At 36.8% G+C, this 26376-nt stretch overlaps 1 protein-coding gene across 6 annotated transcripts in view; it reads right to left on the bottom strand.

Moving 5' to 3' along the window:
- Positions 1-26376, bottom strand: part of LOC126726369 (protein SRG1-like) — an 81176-nt gene that overhangs the window by 10614 nt on the left and 44186 nt on the right. For 2 of the 6 annotated variants that reach the window (XM_050431612.1, XM_050431611.1), the window contains 3 exons: positions 23181-23428; positions 16651-16975; positions 15439-15834 (listed from right to left, as the gene is read on the bottom strand). The exons of 3 other annotated variants lie outside the window; for them this stretch is intronic. In XM_050431612.1, coding sequence (XP_050287569.1) covers positions 15580-15834; positions 16651-16975; positions 23181-23428 — 828 coding nt within the window. In that variant the 3' untranslated portion in view covers positions 15439-15579. Of the gene's footprint in view, positions 1-4589; positions 4698-15438; positions 15835-16650; positions 16976-23180; positions 23429-26376 lie in introns of those variants that run through there. One more of the 6 variants, XR_007655842.1, reaches the window with a different exon arrangement.

Below are 26376 nucleotides of genomic sequence, written 5' to 3'. Positions count from 1 at the left end.
GGAGATTCGCAGAAGAGATGCAGGTGAAATCTCAGGATCTGGTTCTGCCCTAAACCTTGAGACAAGAGGTAGAGGTAATAATAGAAATTCAAATCGGGGCAGATCAAAATCTAGAAATTCTAATCGGAACAGAAGTAAATCTAGATCAGGCCAACAAGTACAATGCTGGAATTGTGGGAAAACATGTCACTTTAGGAATCAATGCAAAAGTCCTAAGAAGAAGAATGAAAATGATTCTGCTAATGCTGTAATAGAAGAGGTACAAGATGCATTACTTCTTGCAGTAGACAGTCCACTTGATGATTGGGTTTTGGATTCAGGAGTTTCGTTTCATACCACTCCACACCGAGAAATCATACAGAATTATGTTGCAGGTGATTTTGGTAAGGTGTATTTGGCTGATGGTTCAGCCTTGGATGTTGTTGGTATGGGAGATGTCCGAATATTGTTGCCCAATGGGTCTGTTTGGTTACTGGAAAAGGTTTGATATATTCCTGACTTGAGGAGGAATTTGATTTCTATTGGACAACTTGATGATGAAGGACATGCAATACTATTTGTTGGTGGTATTTGGAAGGTTACAAAGGGAGCTAGGGTATTGGCTCGTGGAAAGAAAACTGGTACTCTGTACATGACCTCAAGTCCAAGAGACACAATTGTAGTTGCTAATGCAAGTACTGATACAAGCCTATGGCACCGCAGACATGGTCACATGAATGAGAAAGGGATGAAGATGCTGCTGTCAAAAGGAAAACTACCAGAATTGAAGTCCATTGATTTTGACATGTGTGAAAGTTGCATTTTAGGAAAGCAGAAAAGGGTGAGCTTCTTGAAAACTGGCAGGACACCGAAGGCTGAAAAATTGGAATTAGTACATACTGATTTGTGGAGGCCTTCTCTGGTTGCATCCCTTGGAGGTTGAAGGTACTACATCACTTTCATTGATGACTCAAGCAGAAAGGTATGGGTTTATTTTCTGAAAAATAAATCTGATATATTTGAAACTCTTAAGAAGTGGAAGGCCATGGTTGAGATAGAAACAGGTTTGAAAGTAAAATGTTTGAGGTCAGATAATGGAGGAGAGTACATAGATGGAGGGTTCAGTGAGTATTGTGTTGCACAGGAAATTAGGATGGAGAAGACCATTCCTGGGACACCACAACAGAATGGTGTGGCTGAGCGCATAAACAGAACTCTCAATGAGCATGCTAGGAGTATGAGGTTGCATGCTGGACTACCAAAAACTTTTTGGGCTGATGCTGTTAGTACTGCAGCTTACCTGATAAACCGAGGACCTTCAGTTCCCATGGAGTTCAGACTTCCTGAGGAGGTTTGGAACGGTAAAGAGGTAAAGTTTTCACACTTAAAAGTTTTTGGTTGTGTTTCTTATGTTCATATTGATTCTGATGCTCGTAATAAACTTGATGCAAAGTCTAAAATATGTTTTTTCATTGGCTATGGTGATGAGAAATTTGGCTATAGGTTTTGGGATGAACAAAACATGAAAATCATCAGAAGTAGAAATGTGATATTTAATGAACAGGTTATGTATAAGGACAGGTCAACTGTAGTGTTAGATGTTACAGAGATAGATCATAAGAAATTTGAGTTTGTCAACTTAGATGAATTGACTGAAGGTACTGTCCAGAAAAGGGGTGAAGAAGATAAGGAGAATGTAAATTCACAGGTAGATCTGAGTACACCTGTAGCTGAAGTCCGCAGATCTTCTAGAAACATTAGACCTCCACAGCGTTATTCACCTACTCTAAATTATCTCCTGTTGACTGATGGTGGTGAGCCAGAGTGTTATGATGAAGCCTTGCAAGATGAGAATTCAAGCAAGTGGGAGTTAGCCATGAAGGATGAGATGGATTCCTTGTTGGGGAATCAGACATGGGAACTGACTGAATTGTCAGTAGGAAAGAAGGCTTTGCACAACAAGTGGGTATACAGAATAAAGAATGAGCATGATGGTAGCAAACGTTACAAGACCAGATTAGTTGTTAAAGGGTTCCAGCAGAAGGAAGGCATTGACTACACAGAGATATTTTCTCTAGTTGTGAAGATGTCAACAATCAGATTGGTACTGGGAATGGTGGCTGCAGAAAACTTACATCTTGAGCAGTTAGATGTGAAGACAGCATTCCTTTATAGTGACTTGGAGGAAGACCTTTACATGATTCAGCCAGAAGGGTTCATTGCTCAAGGACAAGAGAATTTAGTCTGCAAACTGAGAAAGAGCTTGTATAGCTTAAAACAAGCTCCTAGACAGTGGTACAAGAAATTTGACAGTTTTATACATAGAATTGGGTTCAAGAGATGTGAAGCTGATCACTGTTGCTATGTTAAGTCTTTTGACAATTCTTACATCATATTACTATTGTATGTGGATGATATGCTTATTGCAGGGTCTAGCATTGAGAAGATTAATAATCTGAAGAAGCAATTGTCCAAACAGTTTGCAATGAAGGATTTGGGAGCTGCAAAGCAAATCCTTGGTATGAGAATCATTAGAAACAAGGCTAATGGTACATTGAAGCTTTCACAGTCAGAGTATGTGAAGAAAGTTCTCAGCAGGTTCAACATGGATAAAGCTAAACCAGTGAGCACACCCTTGGGTAGTCATTTCAAACTAAGCAAAGAACAGTCACTGAAGACAGAAGAAGAAAGGGACCACATGAGTAAGGTGCCCTATGCCTCAGCTATTGGCAGCTTAATGTATGCTATGGTGTGTACAAGGCCAGACATTGCACATGCAGTGGGAGTTGTGAGCAAATTCATGAGTAGGCCTGGAAAGCAGCATTGGGAGGTAATCAAGTGGATTATGAGATAACTGAAGGGTTCATCAGATACATGTCTTTGCTTCACAGGTGCAAGTTTGAAATTGCAGGGTTATGTAGATGCTGATTTTGCTGGTGATATTGATAGTAGAAAGAGTACTACTGAGTTTGTTTTTACTCTGGGTGGTACAGCTATATCATGGGCTTCAAATCTGTAAAAGATTGTCACCTTGTCTACTACAGAAGCTGAGTATGTTGCAGCAACTGAAGCTGGAAAGGAGATGATTTGGCTACATGGTTTCTTAGATGAATTGGGTAAGAAGCAGGAGATGGGCATTCTACACAGTGACAGTCAGAGTGCAGAGTGCAATCTTTCTTGCCAAAAATTCGGTTTTTCATTCAAAGTCGAAGCATATACAGACAAAATACCACTTTATCCGTTACCTTGTTAAAGATAAGCTGGTAATGCTTGAGAAGATTTGTGGATCTAAGAACCTGGCAGACATGTTGACTAAGGGTGTCACTATTCAGAAGTTGAAACTGTGCGCAGCTTCAATTGGTTTTCTAGCTTGAGGACAGGAGGATGAGTTGCAGGGATGAGGGATTGTGTTATGGAGGATTGTGGCTGATGTTTGCAGCTTGTGAGCCCTTAAGGGCTAAGGTGGAGCTGATGGAGGAGTTTGCTAGTGTAGCTTGATCAATTCAAGCCAAGGTGGAGATTTGTTGAAGTGGGCCCGTGTGTGGCTTGAATTGCCACAAGCCCAACTTAGTTGACCAAATCCTATTTGTAATAGGAACCTTTTTTAGCCGACTTTAATTTATATATATATATATATATATATATATATTGTATTTCTAGTGCAGCCGTGTGATTTAAGAGTAATTCCAATTAACCTAGTGAGCAGCCGCATGAGAGAAAATAGAGTAAAGAGAGGCAGCCAGCTTCTATTCTTATTTTTTCTGTGAGAGAGTGCTAGGGTGTAATTGGGATTTGGGTTTCTTGAGAGTGTTCTTGTGCACTATTGTATTTTCCCTGATAATAGTGAAATCCCTGCAATTCCGTGGACGTAGGCAAATTGCCGAACCACGTAAATATTGTCTTGTGCGTGTGATTGTTTTCTTTGACGTGTGTTTTCTCTATTTGTTTTGTTTCTCACAGGTTGGGATTTTGATTAAATTCCCTACAATAGCCTCTTCATTTTGTTGACCTGAGATATCATTAGCTGAGATTGATCTGGACTAAGAATCTTGGCAATGAGATTCTTAGTGGTTGCAATGCTTATTCTGCCATATAGCGTGGCTTGCTTTTAATATTTAATCGAATGTATATTGTTTCCTTCAAGATTTCTGTCTAAAAAATTAATTGCCTATACTAATGAATCATTGTAGAGACTAGAGAATATAAACTAACACAGTAGGGTTTTTTTTTTTTTTTTTTAAATTTTTATTTTTAATATATCGATGGTCTAGAGTGGGGGAATTTGAAGTTGGGATGTTTTGTCAGAAACACTAGGAGGTGCTAGCTAATTGAGTTTGGCACTAACTTTATTGGTTTTCAAATGTTTGCACACAATTTTTGTGAAGCATTATTGATATATAGGTATATTTACATTACATATTAGTTTCGAACTTTTTATGCTTTCCAAATATCCACTTCTCAGGTTGCAGAATGATTTCCTCCGATTTCTGCAAGTTAATTATCCCCAAGAGTTAGAAGGTCAATCAATTGCATGTGCTGTGCTATCTGTATGCTGTAAATCTAGTGGTCTATTATTTACTACTATGGATTATGAGTTCTCTTGGTCCTGCTTTGGCAAAACAAACGATTTTAGAATGAATATTGCAATTATTTGAATCTGTCTTGCATTTAATTAAACCAGACTTAGTAGACAAGCCACTAGCACACATACAATATAGGTTTTATGCCATTTATTTCCTTATTTAAACTCAAAGGTATGTCTCAACTCTCAAGTGCCTTTCTGTTCCTTATTCTGGATCTTCATGCCATCAATGTATGTCTTCCCATCGAGTTCACATGAGAGATATCCCCTTAAATAATCACGAGCACCTATTCTCTTGAACAATGCTGGTGATTCTTGAGTGATAAGGCTTGGTGCATGACCAATATCTGCTTCTCGTCTTGGTTGTAAAATGTGGCCAAGGAGAGCCTCTCCTTTGTTGAGTTAACAGTTGCCCTATGCTCGATGCTACGGTAAATTCCATTCATCACAATTTGGAAAACCATGCATGGAAAACCAATTATGGTAGTCGTTGGACATTGGTAGATCATGCTTTTGATTGCTTCTAGATAAGTGTATCCAAACGAAAAGAAAGAACAATTTTATTTTTTTATTTTTGCATTTCTGTTGTTTCTAGCTTGCTTTGGGTTTTGAACTCTGAAAAGATTGAGCATTTTGGTGAGTCGAAGTCTGTGATTTGGTTTTTGATTATGTTTTTGAGCTAATTATTAGTATTAGGACCCTAGTTTGTTAGTTTAATGGATTGAAAGGAACAGAGTTTTGCTACAAAATTGGTTATAGCCTTAGGTTACAACTTTACTCAATATCTTTTTATTGGAGGTGAATTTTGACAAATCCACTATTGGATTACATCTTTTTCTTATATCCTCTATGCTTACAAAATTTTGAGAAAATTAAAGATCAGTAACTATGTCATCAATAAATTGTTTAAATTGCAAGTTTTTATAATTTAAAATTATGCATAAAATATAAGATTATAGATCATATAGTAAATAATAATATCCGATTGACACAAAATTTGACATGTGAATTAAGAGAGTAAAGAACATGTAATTCAATGATTAGATTTTGAAAATATGTAGTAATATTTGTTTTATTGAGTAAAATTGTAACCAATTAATTTGTAACTAAACTTTATCCGGTTGAAAGATGAAAAATTTATAAAAATCATTCAGTAGTTGAAATCAATGATGCTTTCAATGGGTGTTTTCAAGCTTCCGATTGGTTTATGCAAAGATATTGAAGCAATGATTCGTAAGTTTTGGTGGGGTAGTGGTGACTCGAAGAAAATCCATTGGGTTAAGTGGAGCTCTCTTTGCTTCTCAAAATCAATTGGAGGGATGGGTTTCCGGGATCTTCAGAAGTTTAATAATGCTATGTTAGCAAAACAAGTGTGGTGTCTTATTCACCAAAAGGAGACACTTCTTTTTAAAGTGTTTAGTGCGAAATATTTTCCAAACGGTTGTGTTCTTGATGCTCCTATTCATCCAAAATGTTCCTATGCATGGAAGAGTATTTTTCAAGCTTGTGACTAATAAAGGAGCAATTTGGAGAGTTGGGAATGGGGAATTGATTGATATTTGGAGGCATAGGTGGTTGCCTGACTTGACACATAGCAAGATTATTTCTCCTTGGGCCAATACCTCTGTGAATCGGGTTTGTGAGTTATTTGTTCCCAACACAAAAATTTGGGATCTAGGTCAATTAGATCCTTGTTTTCTGCCTTGGGAAGCTGAGATAGTTAGCCAAATCCAGGTCTATATTGATGGGGAGGAGGATGTGTTGATTTGGCCTTTGACAGCGGATGGTGGATATAGTGTTCATAGTCACCTGCTTGTTGCTGCTGAGGACTGTCTTGCGCCTAGCTTGTCTTCGTTGGCTCATGATCAAGCTGTTTGGAAGAAGATTTGGAAGATGAAGGTTCCCAATAAAATCCGGCATTTCATCTGGCGTGCAACGAAAGATTCAATTCCTACAAAGGTGAACTTGAAGGCTCAACATGTACTTGTGGATGATGTCTGTGAGGAGTGTGGGGATAATTTGGAGTCGACGTTGCATTCTCTGTTGCTTTGTGATCAAGCTCAGGCAGTTTGGATGTCAGACCCGGGGTTCCAATATTAGGTTCGGAAAGGGTGCCGCTCTTTTGTTGAACTTCTAGAGAATTTGTTTAGGGGGGGGGGGTTTGCTTGAAGGTTGCTTTGTTTGCTACAATTTGTTGGTGTCTGTGGCAGAGGTGAAATCGGGTTAGAGTGCGTCAACCTTCATGGCAACTCCATGAGATTGAGGGCCGAGCAAACATGATGGTCCATGAATTCTGGGATGCCAATGAACAGGAGCAGCAGGGGTCTGTGCGTCGTCCTCAAGCTCGTTGGTCCCCTCCACCTGGTTGTACCTACAAAGCTAACTTTGATGTTGCAATATTTGAAGAGTTGCACTGTGCCGGCATTGGTATTGTTTATCGAGATCATTCAGGTCAGGTTGTTGTTACCTTGAGTCAGAATTGGTCTACCCCAAACGGTGGAGATGGCTGAGGCCCTTGTAGCGAGACGAGCAGTGGAGTTTGCTAGAGAATTGAGCCTTTTTGATGTTATTTTGGAGGGTGATTGCCTTTGGGTAGTGCAAGCTTTAAATGCTTCAGGGAGTTGCAATACTTTGTATGGTCATATAGTCAATGAAACTAAGAGGTTAGGGGGTGTTTTAAGACATTGTAGTTTTCAACATGTTCGTCGAGATGGGAATAAATTAGTTCATTGTTTAGCTAGGAGAGCCGTTTCATTTGCAGACATTGATGTTTGGGTAGAAGATCTACCTGGGGATTTGGATGACGTTTTCCAATCCGATTTGTCTTAATTCTTTAATAAAATTTCGCTTACCTTTTTCTCAAAAAAAGAAAAAGAAAAAAAGAAGAAGTTATCAATACAAAAAAAAAAAAAAACTCAAATACATGAAATTTTACAATTTCCTTTTGAGTTTTAATATTTTAAAATTGTTATATGATAATTTATTATCAGTTGTTATTATCTATTGTCAAAGTCACTAGGTGTGACCATTTTATTTTGTTAAGTTTGTATAACATTTTTTAGTTTTATGCAGTTGACTTTATTTTTATAAAAATATATTAAACTAAATTAAAAGATCAAAATGCAACCCACTAACACTATATTATTTATTGACCTACACTCATCCATATCATACAAAAATATTACACTATGTGTCTACTTAACCAATCCAATGTTTAAACAATTACTGACTTTACTATTTTTTTTTTCTTGAATCACTAATATAAATAATACACTAAGTGCCTAATTATTGTTTTGTTTTGGTCTGGACTGATTTGTGATTAGGGTCTGCAAAAATATTTAAGGGTAAAATAAACTATATATATATATATATATATGAAGTCAAGGGGTTCATTTGAATCCCTTGACAACAAGTGTCATGCCCCTGGTCTCACCGTATATGTAATTAGTGGGACTTATTATTATGTGAGAGGAGAAAACATTATTCTAGGAGTATTGACTAATTACACGAAAATTTGGGATTGACCTCCACAATGTCACCAACGTTGACAATAAAAGCATTAGGGAGAGGTTTTATTGGAATCCACCTTCCATCTTTCCTTATCTGGAGACCTTCCATTTCATTAATTTGGAGGAGGATTGAGGAGGATTGTTAAGGCCGCAGCATCTGAGTGAGCATTGAGGCCCATCACAAGCTCAGGTTGAGGGCATGGAGGATAGTAGTTCATCCTCATTCCCTAATATCCTTCTTCGAATAGGTTCCTCATGTCATTATGTTCCATTCTTAGAGCTTTTGCCATCAGTTCAAGAATCTTCTTGGCAATGTCTCTAACTTCTATTATGTAAGCATCAAAGTTATCTCTACATGTATGTGATGGAAGATGGTTTAATCATTAGAACAGGAATTAGATTTGAGCAAGAAAATCTAGAAAAGGAGTTAGTGTTACCTAAAAAAAAGAGATTCACCATACATTTCCTAATTTTTTTTATTATCATCGTCCTATGTTTTGGCTGTGATCTTTTCATTTCATTATATTGTGTATCCTCTTTAGCCGAAAAAATATTAGAAAAAAATAAAAGAAATACTAATTATTGAGAGAGAGAGAGAGAGAGAGAGAGAGAGAGAGAGAGAGAGCTAAATGGGAGAGGGATCTTGAGGAACCAGTTCCTCAAATGGATTGGAAGCGTGTTTGTGTTGAACATGTCTCCCTAGTCAAATTTCTGCTCCTCGGACATGACAAAGATTTGCCAAAACCCCTCAATATTTCCTGGTAGTTGTCATAACTTCTTCTCTTCCCCCGGCAGATTAAAGAATTCTTGCATGCCTACTTTCGCCTTCTCTATTGTAAGGTTGAATTTATTTAATCATTTTGTTAGTTTTATTCCGTGCCAAATTTGTTTGTAATTCATCATTTAGAAACCTTGTATTTAGGTGGGAATCATGCAAGGGTAGTGTCACGCCCTGAACCCAAGTATAAAGATAGGCACGTGACAACTGCCACACGCTTATAAAGTAAGCACCCTACAAGTGCGCAAGGCCTTCTTAGCAACTAAAATTTATCCTTAAAAATTAAATCAAATAAATCCAAAATACCTCAACAATTTCTTTATAAAATAGATCTCCAATAATTTAATAGGAACAAAATCCAAACCTCATGTACATAATGCCAATTGGCCAATAAATATAAAACAATTAGAAGACCATCCAATCCCAAAATCACTAAGCTTCTTTTCCTGCTCACAACACAACATCAAAACTCCCAAAACTTTCTATTCTTCACAATCTGAAACTGGAGGGGAAAAGGGGGGGGTGAGTTGACCACTCAATAAGTAACCAAAATCCTAATAAGTTCTATCAAGCAATAAATCTATAAAGTATAAGATGGAATATGTGTTTTCAAAGTTATAATATTCTATGTGTTTTCAAAATGGTGAAGAAGTTTCGTAGTCTCAAAATAATAAGTTGCACATAAATCACATACTTTAATCTTACAACTATATCATAGATGGTTTAGAAGAGAGTTAGTTTTCCATGTATCAAAAGCTATAACTTACAATAGGTTCCAAAAAATACATAAGCAATTTAAGTGACTCAAAATAGTTAAATACTCAAACATTTCCAAAATCACATATGTAGTTTTAAGGATTCAAAATAGTTCAAATATTCAAACGTAATTCATATTCTTAACAATCTTATGACTATGGTCACTCTATATCCCCGTGACTGGGCATCAAAGTATTAATGAATAACCCCATTGGCTGGGTATCAGAGTACCAATGAATAACCCCTATTGGTTTGGGTATCAGAATACCAATGAATAACACCCATTGATTTGGGTTTCAGAATACCAATGAATAACCTCCATTGACCGAGTATCAGAGTACCAATGAATTACCCTCATTGGTTTGGGTATCAGAATCAATTCATAGTCAGATTGTCCATAATCATATATATCAAATCATAGTTTCTAACAAAAATATATCTTATTCAAATACGTATATATAATCATATATTCAATATTCAAATATATCTGTGATATTTCTATATTCTTTACTTAAAATCAATATAGCAAAAAAAAACAATTAAATAAAATACATCATATATTCAGTAGTCAGATATATTTGTGATAATTCTTTACTTGAAATCAATAATACAATGGAAATAAAATTATAACAATTGTAAACAATTTTCAGTAGTTAGAATACAATTGTTAGAATTACGTAAAATAAAACCAATTAGGATAAGGTTACTTACCTCCAAAAGCTATTCCAAAAGAAACTTTTCCTTAACAATTCCTCTAAAATCTTTAGATATCACCTAGAACAATTTTCAAACACTATACTCAATAATCAAATTATTCAAGAAAACTTATAACAGTATCTGCCAGAAGAGAGACTATTCAAAATAACCAATAATTGCCCATTATCCACTCACACCAAAATCCCATGTAATTTACAATATTTTTGCTCTCTTTATTTCTGCCACTAATAGGTCCTAGGAATCAAGTCTATAGTTACACCATACCTACAGGCATAAAGGGCCAAAAGTACATCACCCATTATTATATTCGGGAGTTGATATATATATATATATATATAATCACTTATGTTAGATCTACTGATTTCCCTTTTCCGCCTCAACCAACCAAATAAACAAATATAATAATAATAATAATAACAATAAAGAAAAGGAGCTGGCGTTGCTTTCTCAAGGTGGTAATTCCATTTATCATATATACATATATAAATGTATATTTTTTTCCTTCCTGCCAGTGCCGCCGACCATAGTTCTCTTTTGGCATGAGGACAAAACTAAGAAAAGCACTATATCAAACCAGAATCAAGCTCCTGACATGCTTTTACAGAAAAATACTATTTGACACATATATTTTTACCTGCGTAATTATCAGACTACCGGCCTACACCATAACTTTTTGCTATTCACCAAAACTCAATTTGGTAAACCTATGTAGCACTTACGGTTAACGCAACACCGGCAGGGAAAAAAATAGATCTAATTCCTTCTTCGTTTACATCATCATATTTCATTGGATTTTTATTTTTTATTTTTTTATTAAGTCTCACTATTAGGCAAAATACCCACATAAAAAATACTCTAATTCTAAATAAAACTTAGATTTGACAAGAAAGAAATTCTTAAGCTCTTACCTCAATTGTGCAATCAAACCTTCTCTTCTAGAGTAATTTCGGTAGTCTCTTCTCTCAAAACATCTCTTCATATACGTTGACATAATAAGCTTATATATATAGCTAGGGTTTCAACCTTATTTTCTAGAAACCCCTTAGAAATATTAATTATAAATTTGACCCCATAAACAAATTTACTTAAATAACCTTACTTTTTTTTTTCCCGGGTATTACAGGTAGTGTGTGAGAGAGTGTGAAGAAAAGTTCAATCTCTCCTTTCAATGCACGGCTCCCAGTACGTGACTAACCAATTGTGCGGATCTTAGTACGCGACTTGATCACTAACTTGAGAATGATGTTGGCTGCAAAGTTCTTCTGTTCATCACACGACGGGGATCATGAAGTTGCTTGGTCACAAAACCTTATGGTGTAGCTTCTTCAAGAACTAGGGCAAACTAGGTTTCCGGTCACACTTTTCTTCACACTTGTGGAATTGTGCTCTTGTGCAACTTGTGTAACTTTTTACAACCCTCAAAATAATCCTTATATATGTTTAGAGTTGTGAGAAAAGAAAGCCCAAATATAAATTCACGGATTGGATGAAAATCAGCTTGAAAAACTGAACTTCATAAATCTCAACAGATACCCTATCTGTCAAGCAACTGACAAGCTTCGGGCTGAAACAGCTCTTTTAAACCTCGATAGATATAGATGTCGAGCTAGCTGTCAAGATTTAATAAACAACACTTCTTCACTTGATTCATGGACAGACTTGCATGGTTTTAACACTTGAACTTGAAACCTTGTTCCTTGAAGTATTAAACATATCCTAGATCTATCCAATTACAAGTAAAATGCGTTTTGTCAAAGGATTAGCTAATTACATAAAATGTTGACATATGTGATCGTAACATTGAATCACATATGTCCTAAAATGCCATTTAAGTGAGGAATTTATATCTGAGCATCAATTGTGCACTTACGATCGTCTTTAGTAATGACGATCATCCTTATTAATGATGGTCATCTTTAGTAATGATTGTCATCCTTAGTAACGACGACCACTTTATGGATGACCATTTTACACTACTCGTCAGTTGCCCCCTTTATTCCTTTGTTGTCCTCTATTTGGATGAGCATAGGAATATGAAAGGTTTTCTGTGGTTCAATCTCCCCTTTGTGTCCTGAGATTCTCGTTCCATCACATTTAATGCGAGGCGACTTTCTCGTCAGGTGATTGACACATGCTTTCTCTTCATTGGTTGCACGTGCAAAGTTTTCTTGAGCTTCCCATGCACCTTGATTTTTGTTTTCCTTTTCAGAAAAACTGCTCGTCAGTCTTTTACCATGCGAATAGCTGTTTCTTTAGCATCTTTGATTTCAACTTTCAGCCTACTTTTGACTTGAATAATGGTCATACATTTACTTTCTACTACAGACATAATGAATAAATCGTCAAATTTTCTTGCATAATTATTTATGCACAAATCACCTTGTTTAAGAGTGTATAGTTGCTCGAGAAAATCCTTGTGAAGATTTCTTAGAAGAATTTCTATAAGAAGTGTCTTACCCTCATCCCAAGTCAATCCACTTGCATAGCATCTCTCAAGATGTGAAATCATTATGGCAGAAACTGGTTTTATGATGTAATTGATGTAGCACAAATTCACCAAGGGAATTGAGAATTAATAAGAACAAAAAAAATAAAAATAAACTTAGGAATTGACGCCTAGGGTTGCTTGGAATCTACACCAAGTAGGATCGAAAACCTAGGAATCAACCCCAAGTCATTGGAAAAATTCCAATAGAAATTTATTCATCATAAACTTGTGTTTGGAGTACAGTCGCACACTTATAAAGACTATTAGGACTAAATCCTAACCCTATTTGACTGGAGCCAAAGCCTAATTATTGAATAAAATATGATACAAATAACCAAATCAGCTTATGAGACTTAAAATAAAATCCAATAGACCAATAGGAAAAGATACACTTGCCTCTAAAAATTAAATAAACTAAACTAAAATAAAATTGTCTTCACACTCCTTGGATCATTCTCCCTTGGTTGGAGACAACTTGGCCTTGAGTCTTAAAGTGTTTAAGGATAGGAACTCTTGCACTTGATGCTAACACCAACTCTTAAATCACCTTGTTAATATGTAGTCTAGTATCCTAAACATGTTGAACATCTCCATTTAGCTTGAAATTTTGCTAAATTATAACCTCTTATAAAAAAAAGATCTGAAAAATTATAGCCTGTTGTTAGATTGAGGGGGAGTGTTATTAAACTATTAAGGGCCATTTAGTTTGGTCAACCCACTTTTTTGAGATGTTTTAGTGTATTTTAAGGTGCATGGAGTGAAGCTTTCTATTATGAAGGATCACAATCCATTGAACACCACGTTTTACTTTTCCTCTGATAAATAGGATGTGAAAATGGCAAGAAAACTAATATAGTGGATACAGCATATCACATTAAATCAGCAAGTGGTCCAATATTGCGTACTTGTATCACAATAAACCAGAAAGCGGTCCAATATTGCATACTTGTATCACAATAAACCAGAAAGTGGTCCAATATCGCATGCATACTTTCATGTGCATGTCATCTCGAGACTTGTTCCATTTATTACCACTGCAGTAGAAAATATGCAACTTCAACCTCAAAGCATTTCATCTGATATTAACTAATTTTATTTTTTGCTGGTGTAAATAGTGTAGAGGTTCGTTTCTTCTTTTGTCATTCTCGTTCTTTCCATTAATGACATACTGTAAATCTTGATTTAGTTACCTTTAATATACCACTTATTTTAAGGCTTTTCCTTACAATTATTTTTGTTGTGTGAATTTTAGGTTCAGAGATTACACTGATGCCTGCTGTAAGGGTTTTTTTTCTGTTCCAACACAATATATGACGAATTTATCACTTAAAGGTATCGTTGGAATTTAGGGATTAATATACTTCAGGTCATGAATAGGGAATGAAGCCATTGGTCCGCATAGCATAGCGATATATGTAATGTATTTAACAATTTCTGTACATTATTTTTCTATTTTAAAAATAGTAGATGTTATGCTGCAACTTCTATTTTTAATCTGTTTGTTTTTGAGTAAATTACTTAGTGATATGTTGGTCTCTCTCTCTCTCTCTTGGTATGTGAGTTATGTTATGCATAAGTAGGTGAAGAATTTTCAGTTGACAAAGTTGATAATGGGGTTACTATATGGCAGAATATGCCAAATTTTTGTTTTGAAATCGGTTGAGTTGATCTGGGGAGAAATGCTAAGCTGTGGCAGTTTAATTAGATTCTTTGCTTGTGGTGTTTTCTGTGACAAAGGACATAATTAATATTCAATGTACAATAATTTATTGGCTAAGTTTCCTTTCATCTAAGCTTTATCATATGTTCCGGATTATTTTATTTTTTTCTTTAGTTTTTATGAATTTTGTATTGTTGCTGGGTGCATTTTTATATTAGCTGGCCATTTGAACCGTTCCTCCTGGCAGAGGAATATCTTTCAAGTTTCATTATCCTAAGAATCTGTGGTTAATTGAGAAAGTTTTATTTAATCACTGTTATAGCCGCTTCATTTTTTTGACTTGATATATCATTATAGCTGTGAGTGATCTGGACTAAAGTGGGTTTGAAATGGTCTGTCGGAGGAAACTATATGTAATGGTGATATAGTGATGTGGTGTGCTGAGAAATTTAAGAATCTTGGCAATGAGATTAAGAGATGTAGCCTCCTTAATCCTTATAGCCCATAAGGAGTTTTATGAGAAAGAAATGATCAATGAGAATGGAGGGCATCGTCGTATATTAAAATCTAGTATTTGTTTCTTTCAAATGTATGTTTTAGTGCCTAGAGGTTGTTTCATGTGTGAATGTATCCTTGTGCCCCCATGCTTTTCTGCCATATAGTGGCTTGCTTTCAATATTTAATTGAATGTATTTTGTTTCTTTCATTATTGTCTAAAAAATAAATTGCCTATACTCTGCAGAGAATGTAAACTAGCACTGTAGTTGGGTTTTCAAGTATTTGCTCACAATTTTTGTGAAGCAGTATTGATATATAGGTATATTGACATCACCTATAAGTTCCTAACTTTTCATGCATTCCTAATATCCAATTCTCAGATTACAGAATGATTTTCTCAGATTTTTGCAAGTTTATCGATTATCCCTTCTAGTAATCTGACCCTAGAGTTTGCAGGTCATTCAATCTACATCCCCATCAAAACAAACAATTTTATTATGAATATTGCGTTTATTCAAATCTGGACGCATTTAATCAAACCAGATTTAAGTGTACAAGCCACTAGCACACATACAATATATAGGTTTTAAACTCAAGAGCATCTCTCGAGTCTTAAGTACCTTTCTGGATTCTCATGGAATCAATTAATGCCCTTCCATTGAGTTCGCGAGATAAAAATTCCCTGAAATAGTCAGCAACGCCTATTCTTTTGAACAATGGTGGAGATTCTGGAGTAATAAGGCTTGGTGCTGGACCCATATCTGCTTCTAGGCTTGGGCTGTAAAATGTGGCCACGGAGAGCCTCTCCTTTGCTGAGTTAACAGTTGCCCTATGCTCGATGCTACGGTAAATTCCATTCGTCACAATCTGCCAAATCATTCATGGAAAACCAATAATGTTAGTTTTGGGCTTTGGTAGGTCGTGATTTTGTTTGATTCTACGTAGAGAAATGATATGTCTACAACATTTTCATAACATTTTTCTACATAAGGTGTCCAAATGAAAAGAAAGAACAATTAAATATAGGGTAAGGATTAGGTCCAGTGTCCAGTTGCACTGGACCCATTTGAATGATCCTATTTGTCTATTGTTGGACATGTGTCATCATCTCGATGAGTTTGGTGCAATTGGACACAGGAACCAATCTAAGTCCTTAGATATAATTTTAAAAGAATTCTAGGATCACAAACTTTTACATACCTTTTGCCACAACTATCTTATGTGGTTAACTGTGAGTGATAGAGAAAAAATAGTGGGTTCATGTGAAAATAACAGATTGCTAGTTATAGTTTGCCATATAAGATAGTTATGAGAAATGGTGTGGTAAAGATTCTGGTTTAATTTCGGAATAACTCCTTTTTTTTAAGAATTTCTTTTCTATCTGGTCTTGCTTTGACTTTTGAGCGCCTTAAAGATTGAGCATATTGCAAAAGGATTTGGTGGGTCTATGTATGTGATTTGGTCTTTAGTTATGTTTGAAGGCATGAACCTTAGTTCTTTAGCTAAATGGATAGGAAGATGGAAACTTTAGAAAAATCACTCAATAGTTTGGAAGCAATTTTGCTAGCATGCATATAGGACTTGTCATATTATTAATTAGTGATACTTGTAATTATGTGAGAGGAGAAAACATATTATTTAAGGATCGAGTATTGAATAATTACTAAAAAAATTGGTATTTACCTCTAAAATGTCGCCAATGTTGACAATAAAGGCATTAGGGAGAGGTTTGATTGAAATCCACCTCCCATCTTTCCTTATCTGGAGGCCTTCCATTTCATTGACTTGGAGGAGGATTGTTAAGCCCCCAGCATCTGAGTGAGCATTGAGGCCAATTGCAAGCTCAGGTTGTGGGCATGGAGGATAGTAGTTCATTCTCATTCCCTGAAACCCTTCTTCAAACAGGCTCCTCATGTCATTATGTTCCATTCCTAGAGCTTTTGCCATCAGTTCAAGTATTTTCATGGCAAGGTCTTTAAGCTCTGCTGAGTAAGCGTCTAAGTTATCTCTACATGTGAAGGAAGATGGTTAATCACCATAATAGTAATTAGACTTTGAGTAAACCCAACTAGAAAAAAGTTAATGATGCCTCTCTTTCTCTCTCTCTCTCATTCTTAGAGAGAGAGAGAGAGAGAGAGAGAGAGAGGTTCAAGTTATACCTGGTACAATTTTTACAAAGTTTCACATTTTTTATACCATAGATTTCTAAAATATCCAATGGTTAAAAAAAAATCATTAAATATTACTATTATTTTCCACTTTTTGCCTAATTAATATTAGCATTTTTTCTCTATTTTCCTATTTAATTGGTTTCCGCTTTCCCCTTGATTAGAGGGTACACAGCCATTTTCAATACCTTGCAAATCATATTTATCTCTACTAAAGAGCACCCCACCATAACCAAACCTCCTGTTTCGGCAAAAATGTACACCAAATTTTTAAATTTTATGCAGATCAGTAGATCTGGACAGATTTTCATTTAAATGACTCAATCTTACTTCAAAAAAAAGAGAGAGAGGAGAAGCAAATCAAGTGACTCGATCTTACTTTCTTTTTATGCAGATATGGATAAATTTTCATTTTATGTTTTGAAATCTAGTGTTTGTTGAAATAAATAAAATCATAGTAGTGATTCTAGTGATTTGGTGAAGGTGGAACTGAGGATTATTACCCCAGTTGATTGGCGTTGAGCATCTTTGACGTTGATCATACCCAAAGGTCCCAAATTTGGCCACCAATCACTACTATGATTTTATTGGATAATATCCTTGATAGTTGGTAGTATTGGATTATAATATATCATGGTCCCAAACCATTGAAAAAATATTTCCACAGAGACGCTTGATAGTATTGGATTGTGTCCTGCAACTGTTTGATTCTAAAAAAAATAAAAAATTCTTGCCATTGTCCTTAGTTTTTTACAAATTTATATTCTACATGGGAGCTCACCAAGCAATTCAAAGATACAAACTCAGGAGAGAAGAGAGAGAATGTGAGCACATTTTAGGAGTACTAGAGACAAATATGGAAATTCATAAATAAGGGAAAATAAATGGGATGGTAATCAACATTAATGAGTTTAATTTTTTGACCGTTAGATTTACTTAAATTTAATAATGTAGAAAATGTGTAATTCTTTAGAGTTGAACTAGGTGTAACTTGAACTTATCTCATATATATATATATATATATATATATATATATATATAAAAGACAGTTTTCTTAATTATTTATTATTATTGTCAAGAGCTAGCTAATAAGTTGTTTGGAATTAGTATTTGGGACATAGATTTTGTTTTTTTTTTTTGGGAGGGAGGAGAGGGGATTTAAATCTTGAACATCTCTATTGGAAATATCATAAAGTGCAAATTGAGCTGATCTGTGAGACTCTTTAATTGGATCATAGAAGTTGATATAGCGTTTTTATGAGTGGACAATGCTGCATGCCTATTTGTCATGAATGTGACAAGTGAAAGTTCATTTTTCAATTGAAAGACTTGACATATTCCACCACCATCTATCTTAATCATTTTGTCTTCTCTTTATCGCTCACTAGCAGCATTTCTCTATAGTTTGGCCTTTTGTTTTGATTCCTTCATATGCCAAATTATAATATACATAATTTAAACTAGCTCACAACTTTGCTTGAAAAGAACTAAGATTGCAATCCTAAATATCATATAAATTAGATATTCCAGTCTAACATTATGGAGAGAGAAAACTTGAAACGCTTTGATGAGGAAGTGGATACGCTGGCCCACAGTACCAGGAAATTCAAGGATAGTCATTAGGTAGCAGAGGACAAGGAAGATAATATACATGCTAATGTAGGAAGTTACAGAGATAAGTTGGTGGGATAAATTCCTGGGGCATTTGAGAAAGCCTTTGGCTTTGCTAGTGCCATGCATGAAGATATTGAATCTGACAATGAGGAAGAACATGCACAAGATGGCAGTATCAGAGTGTGCTTTTCTGGGGGTGATAAAACCCGTATGAGAGCACCTTTGTATCAAGCCCTCATCATCAAGCCTTTTGGGAGGAAGGTGGGTTACTCTTTTCTCGTCTTTAAGCTTCAGAGTATGTGGAATCCAAGGGGAGGCATGGATTGCATTGATTTGGGATTTGATTTTTTTTCTAATCAAATTTGAACTTAGTGAGATGTTGATAACATTCTAAAGGGAGGCCCTTGGTTCATAAGGCGGCACTTCCTAGCCATTAGGCAGTGGGAGCCTGAATTTCAAGCTTCTTCGGTAACTCTTTCATCAGTTGCAATGTGGATTAGACTACCAGAACTACCTATTGAGTTCTATGAATACAATGCTCTGTTAAAGATTGGTAGAGCTATTGGTCCTGTTCTACATATTGATGCTTACACTGCCAACGTGACTAGAGGGCGTTTTGCCCATTTGTGTGTACAGGTCAACCTTGACAAGCCACTTGTTTGAACCATCTACCTAGGGAGGCTCAAACAGAGCATTCAGTATGAAGGTATTGGTACTCTTTGCTTTGTGTGTGCAAGAATTGGGCATAATAGGGAAATGTGTCCATTCTTAGTCCATGGGAATAGTAAGGGTGTTGAAGAGGAGCAGAGTGGTGGAGGCCAGGAGGAGCAGGGAGGTGTAGCAACACCACCAGAGGTGGAGAAAGCCCCTGCTAGCCAACAAGATGAATATGGCGATTGGATGATAGTGACCCGGCATAAGCAGATGAACAGGGCCCGAGACAAACTAAATGGCTCATTTATGAGCCAAACTAATGAGTCCTCCCAAACGCCTTATGATAAGACCTTGCCTAGAGCAGGGGAAGTAGACAGGGCAGCGGGGAAAAGAAAGGCGCCACAAATCCAGGCTGCTAGGTCACCTAGGGAAGAGTCTAAGAACACCTTGTCTTATCACAATAAGATAGTTGATGGAAAAGGTTTAAATAGGAAGGGATCTCATGCCAACCCCAGACAAAAGGCCAAAGTTACTGTTGGAAATCATAAAAGCGTAATGGGCCTGGGTAAGGAAGAGGGCATGTTTGTGTTTGGGGCTAGTACAAGCCCATCAAAGGATACTAGGCTGAGCCAAAGTCCTTTTTCTTTTTTCAAACGTAGCTAGGTTTGAAGCAAGACCAGAAAAAACGAGTAAAGAAGGGGAGTCTAACGCCCTGAGCTTTAGCAACCATGGAGAGAGCAGAGAAGTGGGCATTGTTTTACAAGGGCAACAATTGGGGAGATGGGAATGGTGCACCACTCGATCACTCTGTTCCGAGAGAGTTTGGTGAGGAAGGCAGAGGTGATGGGAGCATGGAGATTGAGAGACACTAAGGATTCTTCTTCCTTGGTGCATTTGGATTCTGCAAAAACCCCATTCAATATAATGAATATTCTGATTTGGAATTGTAGGGGTGCTATGAAACCCCAATTCAGAAAGACAGTGATGGACTTGGTGGAATGGCATGCTCCAATTCTGATGGTGATTACAGAAACTAGAATGAGTGGTGCTAAAGCTGTGGAGATGATTAAATCCTTGCCTTTTGATGGGTTGGTGGTAGCAGATACTATTGGCTTTGCTGGGGGGGCATTAAGCTGCTCTGGAGGACTGATTTGGTGCAAGTGGAAGTCCTGGCTTCAATTGAACAAGAGATCCATGCCATTATTCGGGTAAGGTCTCAATCCCTTAGTTGGATTATTAGTGCATTTATGCTAGTCCTAGGTTTGTAGAAAGATGCATGTTATGGGAAAACCTTAAATTGATAGCCACTTTGCATGATCTCCCTTGGGCTATTAAGGGGGACTTTAATGAGGTTATTACTGAGGGGGAAAAGGCTGGGGGTAATCCTATCTATCTAAGAAGAGTGAGGGCTATTCTAGATTATATGAATGATTGTCAAATGATGGATTTGGGGTTCTCAGGGCCAAAATTTACTTGGACTAACAAGAGAGAGTTGGGGGGGGGGGGGTCTCATCCAATGTAGAATTGATAGAGTTTGGGCTAACCCTGATTGGAAATCTTCTTTTCCTGAAGCTAATGTAACTCATCTGGCTAGAGTTAACTTTGATCATTGCCCTCTCTTGCTTAATTTGTGCCCTAATCTGACTAATACCTCCAATCATCCTTTTAGATTCCAACTCATGTGGTTGAGCCATAATGACTTTCCAGCCATTGTTAGGGAATTTTGGGCTGGCATGGAAGATGATCTAGCTAGAGCTGTCACTAGATTCACTCACAAAACCCAAATTTGGAATAATGAAGTCTTTGGAAATATATTTGTGAGCAAGAGATAGATTATGGCAAGATTGCTGGAAGTGCAAAGAGCTCTTGCCAATAATCCTAATAGCTTCCTGATCAATCTCCAAGAGCAGCTATCTGGAGAATACAATGAGATTTTACAGCTTGAAGAAGAATTGTGGGTAATGAAATCTAGGGTCGATTGGACCATTTTTGGAGAGAGAAACACTTCCTATTTTCATTTGACTACTCTGGCTAGAAGGAGTAAGAACAGAATTACCAGCATTTTGAATGATGAGGGAGTTTGGATTCATAATGTGGAACAAGTACAAGAGGTTTTTACCAATAGTTTTGTAAAGCTATACCAGACTGACCAAACTACCTGCCCTTTGGTTTAAAGCTGGGATTTTGAGTGGTGCATGAGGCTAGATGAGAATGAAGCCAATTCTGTGCGTCTGATGCCTTCTGATAAAGAGATATGGGATGCCCTTAGATCCATGAAGCCATACAAAGCCCCGGGAAGTGATAGGATGCATGCTGGTTTCTATTAGAGGTTCTGGCTTATGGTTGGGGAATCAGTGAGAAGTGAAGTGAAGAAATTTTTTGCTAATCAGAAAATTCCTAATTACCTTAACCAAACTCTTATTGCTTTGATTCCTAAACAATTGGGACCTGAGACAGTTAGCCAATACAGACCTATAAGCTTATGCAATATTGTGTATAAAATTATCTCTAAAATCCTAGTTCAGAGAATTAGACCCCTACTACTTAGACTCATATCTCCAATGCAAGCTGCATTCCTTGAAGGGAGAAGAGGAGCATATAATGTAATCATTGCCCAAGAACCTATTTACTCTCTTGGGAAAAGGAGAGGTAAAGATGGTTATATGGTAGTGAAGACAGACTTGGAGAAAGCCTATGATCGTTTGGAGTGGAGTTTCATTAGGATGGTGCTTATTCACTTTGGGTTCCCTGAGAACATTATTAAGCTAATCCTAAGCTGTGTGTCAACAACATCAACCTCTCTACTCTTCAATGGAAGCAAACTTCAATCTTTTTGTCCCTTGAGGGGAATTAGACAAGGTGATCCCATTTCACCCTATCTGTTCCTTTTATGTATGGAATTTCTTAGGGCTTAAATTACCAAAATGTGTGAAGAAAATAAGTGGGATATGGTCAGAGCTTCCAGAAGAGGTCCTAGCTTCTCCCATGTTTTCTTTGTAGATGACATTATGCTTTTTGCCAAAGCTAATACCAAGAATTGCAATGCCATAATGGAAGTTATCAACAATTTTTGTAACTTGGCTGGGCAAAAGGTCAATTATGGTAAGTCTAGAGTCTTCTTCTCTCCTAATGTCACCGCAAGGAGGAAAAGGACTATGTGTAGGGGATTGGGGATCCTTGCAACCTATAATCTTGGTAGATATCTGGGATTCCCCGTCATCCACAAAGGTAGAGTTGGAAATTTATTAATGGAACCACTCTTAACTGATTATAGGAACCTTTTGAAGGAGTTCCCAAACAAGAATTGCAAGGTGATCCATGCTTATTTTGAAGCTAACCAGTGTGCTGATGCATTGGCTAAATTGGAGTGCAGTCCTTGTATAATTTTGCTATTTTTTGTAACCCACCGCTTGAGGTGGAGGCTATTTTGGCTTTTGATAAGGCTAATGCATTGTAACAGACTTGTGAATTTTTAGTGTTAATGTTAGCTCATGGTTTACCAGGAAATACCATATAAATTGTTTTGTTTTAAAAAATAATTTTTTGAAAACAATTAATAAAAAAATGTACAAATTATTAAATCAAGAAAAAATAAAAGAAGTACCAATTATTGTGAGAGAGATATAAATTTTTTTTGTTTTTAAAAATAAGTTCTTGAAAATAATTAATAAAAAAAGTACAAATTAATGAGTCAAGAAAGAGGAATAAAAGAAGTACCAATTATTTTGAAGAGAGAGGGAGAGAGAGAGAAAGATTGAGAGAGAGAGAGAGAGATACTTGAATGGGAGTGGGATCTTGGGGAACAAGTGAGGCTTTCTCAAATGGATTGGATGTGTGACCATTTTGAACATGTCTCCCCAATCAAGCTTTTGTTCCTCAGACACAACAAAGGTTTGTCCAAACCCCTCAATATCTCCTGGTAATTGCCATAACTTCTTCTTCTCTTCCATTGGGAGATTAAAGAGTTCTTGAATGCCAACTTTCACCTTTTCCACCAATGAAATGCTCACCCCATGATTAATTAACTGCGCAAGAGGAATAAACTCCATTCAAACTAAAATATATTTAAACCAGTTTTTTATATTAAAGAAAAAAAAAGATAATTATAAACTCAGAAGCTTCCGAACAATATAGAATGCCAACTCTTCTTTGTGGCCTGACCAAGGTTGTAACTTTAAAAGTTATATAATCTACTATCCTTGTACAGTCGTACAGTCTCGTACTATAAGAAATAAAATAGGAAATCATAAACAGAGTAAAGTCAACTCTTTTTTGAGCATCCATAGCAGTGGAGCTAAAAATTTAGCAATTTAGCTACACAAAAAGTTACTTTATTTATTTTACCAATACACATGCTGCAGCAGTGGATTTATTTTAGCTTTCAACACAATAAAATAATATAAACATCACAATAAAATAATATATCTACTACAATAAAATATTCCATCTCATTACAATATCTCACTACAATAAAAACACCACAAACCGATCCACCACCATGGCCAACCAAGAACAACCGCCCACAGCCACCATGAAATCCAGCCAAATCGCCATCACAGAACCCAGAGATGGGATGGCGATGAAGGAAAGGGCGATGAAGATTAGCAATGAAGGACTGGGCGATGAAGATGAACCCAGAACAGTCGGCGAAGCAGAGAGTAGATGAGGGAGAGAAAAAAAAAATGAGAAGGAAAAAGGAAGAAAGAAGAGAAGCCAGAGAGAGAAACATTGAAAAAGAAAGAAAGAGAAAATATTTTTTAAATGAAAGAAGAGAGAGAAATTTATTAAAATATTATTATTATTTTTAGCTCTCATGAACAGTGCACATCTATCTATAGATGTGCACTGTAGCAATGAAGCTAAAAAAAATAGATTTAGCTTTGTTAATGTATATTATATTATATTATGGGTTTTAGGCATAATTTGCATGGGATATGTTGGCCAAAAGGTACTCCACTACTCATGGATCCATGAAATATCAGTTAGTGGTTGAATTGCATCAACTCAGGCAAGAACCAGGGCAATCCATCAATGACTATTATGATCAGCTTCGCTACATTTGGGACCAAATTGACCTTTCTGATCCAACTTGGGCATGCTCAAAGGATGCTCAGCAATATGCTTCCATCAGAGATGAATTTCGCCTCTATGAATTCCTGATGTCACTTCACAAGGACTTTGAGCCCATTCGAGGTCAGCTTCTAAATCGCAGTCCTGCTCCCTCTCTTGATACTGCTGTGAATGAGCTAGTTAGAGAAGAAGCTCGTCTTGCAACCCTTCAAGCCCAGAATAAGCTCAATGTTTTGGCTATTACTCCATCTACTCCACTCATAGAGCAACCTCAGCAATCAAGTGATTCCTCTGGCTCTCACAATCGTCGCAAGCAATCCAACAAAAAAGTCTGCAACTATTGCAAGCGTTCTGGCCACACCATTGAGACTTGTTTCCGTCGCAACAAATCTACTGCTGCTGTTGCTAATACTGAGCCTACTCCGCCAATGGCTTCCACCTCAGCTGAGTCCCAGTCTTCTGGATCCACTATCAACCTCTCCCCCACTGAACTACAGGAGATCATAGCTCAGGCTGTTCGTATGGCTGGTAATGCATCTCTTTCCACTGCCCTATCTGTTCTACCCGGTAAGTCTCAAACTTGGCTTTTTGATTCTGCCTGCTGCAATCACATGACACCTCACTCATCCTTATTCTCCAAACTTGACCCTGCACCACATCCTCTAAATATTCATATAGCTGATGGTTCCACCATGCATGGAAATAGTTTAGGTTTTGTTTCAACCTCTAACCTTTCTGTTCCTGGAGTCTTCCATGTACCTGACCTATCCTATAATTTGTGCTCTGTGGGACAATTAGCTGAATTAGGTTATCGCCTTATTTTTGACTATTCTGGGTGTATTGTGCAGGATCCGAGGACGGGACAAGAGCTTGGGACCGGCCCTAGAGTTGGGCGTATGTTTCCCGTGGACAATCTTCATCTTCCACCTGTTGCTCCTGTTTCTGTTGCTGCTGCAGCTGCTGCAGTTTCTTCCTTACCATCTCTTGCACTTTGGCATTCTCGTCTTGGTCATGCATCATCTTCTCGGGTACAACAGTTAGCTTCTAGGGGTCTGTTGGGTTCTGTGTCCAAAGAAAATTTTGATTGTACTTCATGTCAGTTAGGAAAACAACCAGCTTTGCCTTTTAATAACAGTGAATCCTTTTCTAATAGTATTTTTGAGTTAATTCATTCTGATGTTTGGGGGCCTTCTTCTGTTGCTAGTATTGGTGGATCTCGATATTTTGTTGTCTTTATTGATGATTATTCTCGTTATAGTTGGATATTTCCTATGAAATCTCGTTCTGAAATTTTACCAATATACAGCAACTTTGCCAAAATGGTTGAAACCCAATTCTCCAAACGTATCAAAACTTTTCGTTCTGATAATGCTCTTGAATATACTCAATATGCTTTTCAAGCTTTGTTACATTCCTATGGCACTGTGCATCATCTAACTTGTCCAGGTACCTCTCAGCAAAATGGTCGAGCCGAAAGAAAACTTCGTCATATTCTTGACACTATTCGTGCTCTTCTTCTTTCTGCCAAAGTTCCTGCCCCATTTTGGGGTGAAGCTGCTCTTAATGCTGTTCATGCGATTAATCGCATTCCAAGTGCTGTCATTCATAATCAGACTCCGTATGAGCGTCTCTTTGGGTCACCTCCTGATTATCATCACCTTCGATCCTTTGGATCTGCTTGTTTCGTTCTTCTTCAGCCTCATGAGCACAACAAACTTGAGCCTCGATCTAGACTTTGTTGTTTCCTTGGTTATGGCGAAACTCAAAAGGGGTATAGGTGTTATGATCCTGTCTCTCATCGTCTTCGTGTTTCTCGTAATGTTGTCTTTTGGGAACACCGATTGTTTGTTGAGCTCTCTCACTTTCGTTCTTCCTTGACTAACTCCTCTGTTTTAGAAATCTT

The sequence above is a fragment of the Quercus robur genome, chromosome 5 (assembly GCF_932294415.1).
Source record: "Quercus robur chromosome 5, dhQueRobu3.1, whole genome shotgun sequence".
NCBI lineage: Eukaryota > Viridiplantae > Streptophyta > Magnoliopsida > Fagales > Fagaceae > Quercus > Quercus robur.
Note: the sequence above shows the minus strand (reverse complement) of the source record. Positions and strands in the feature narration are given on the sequence as shown.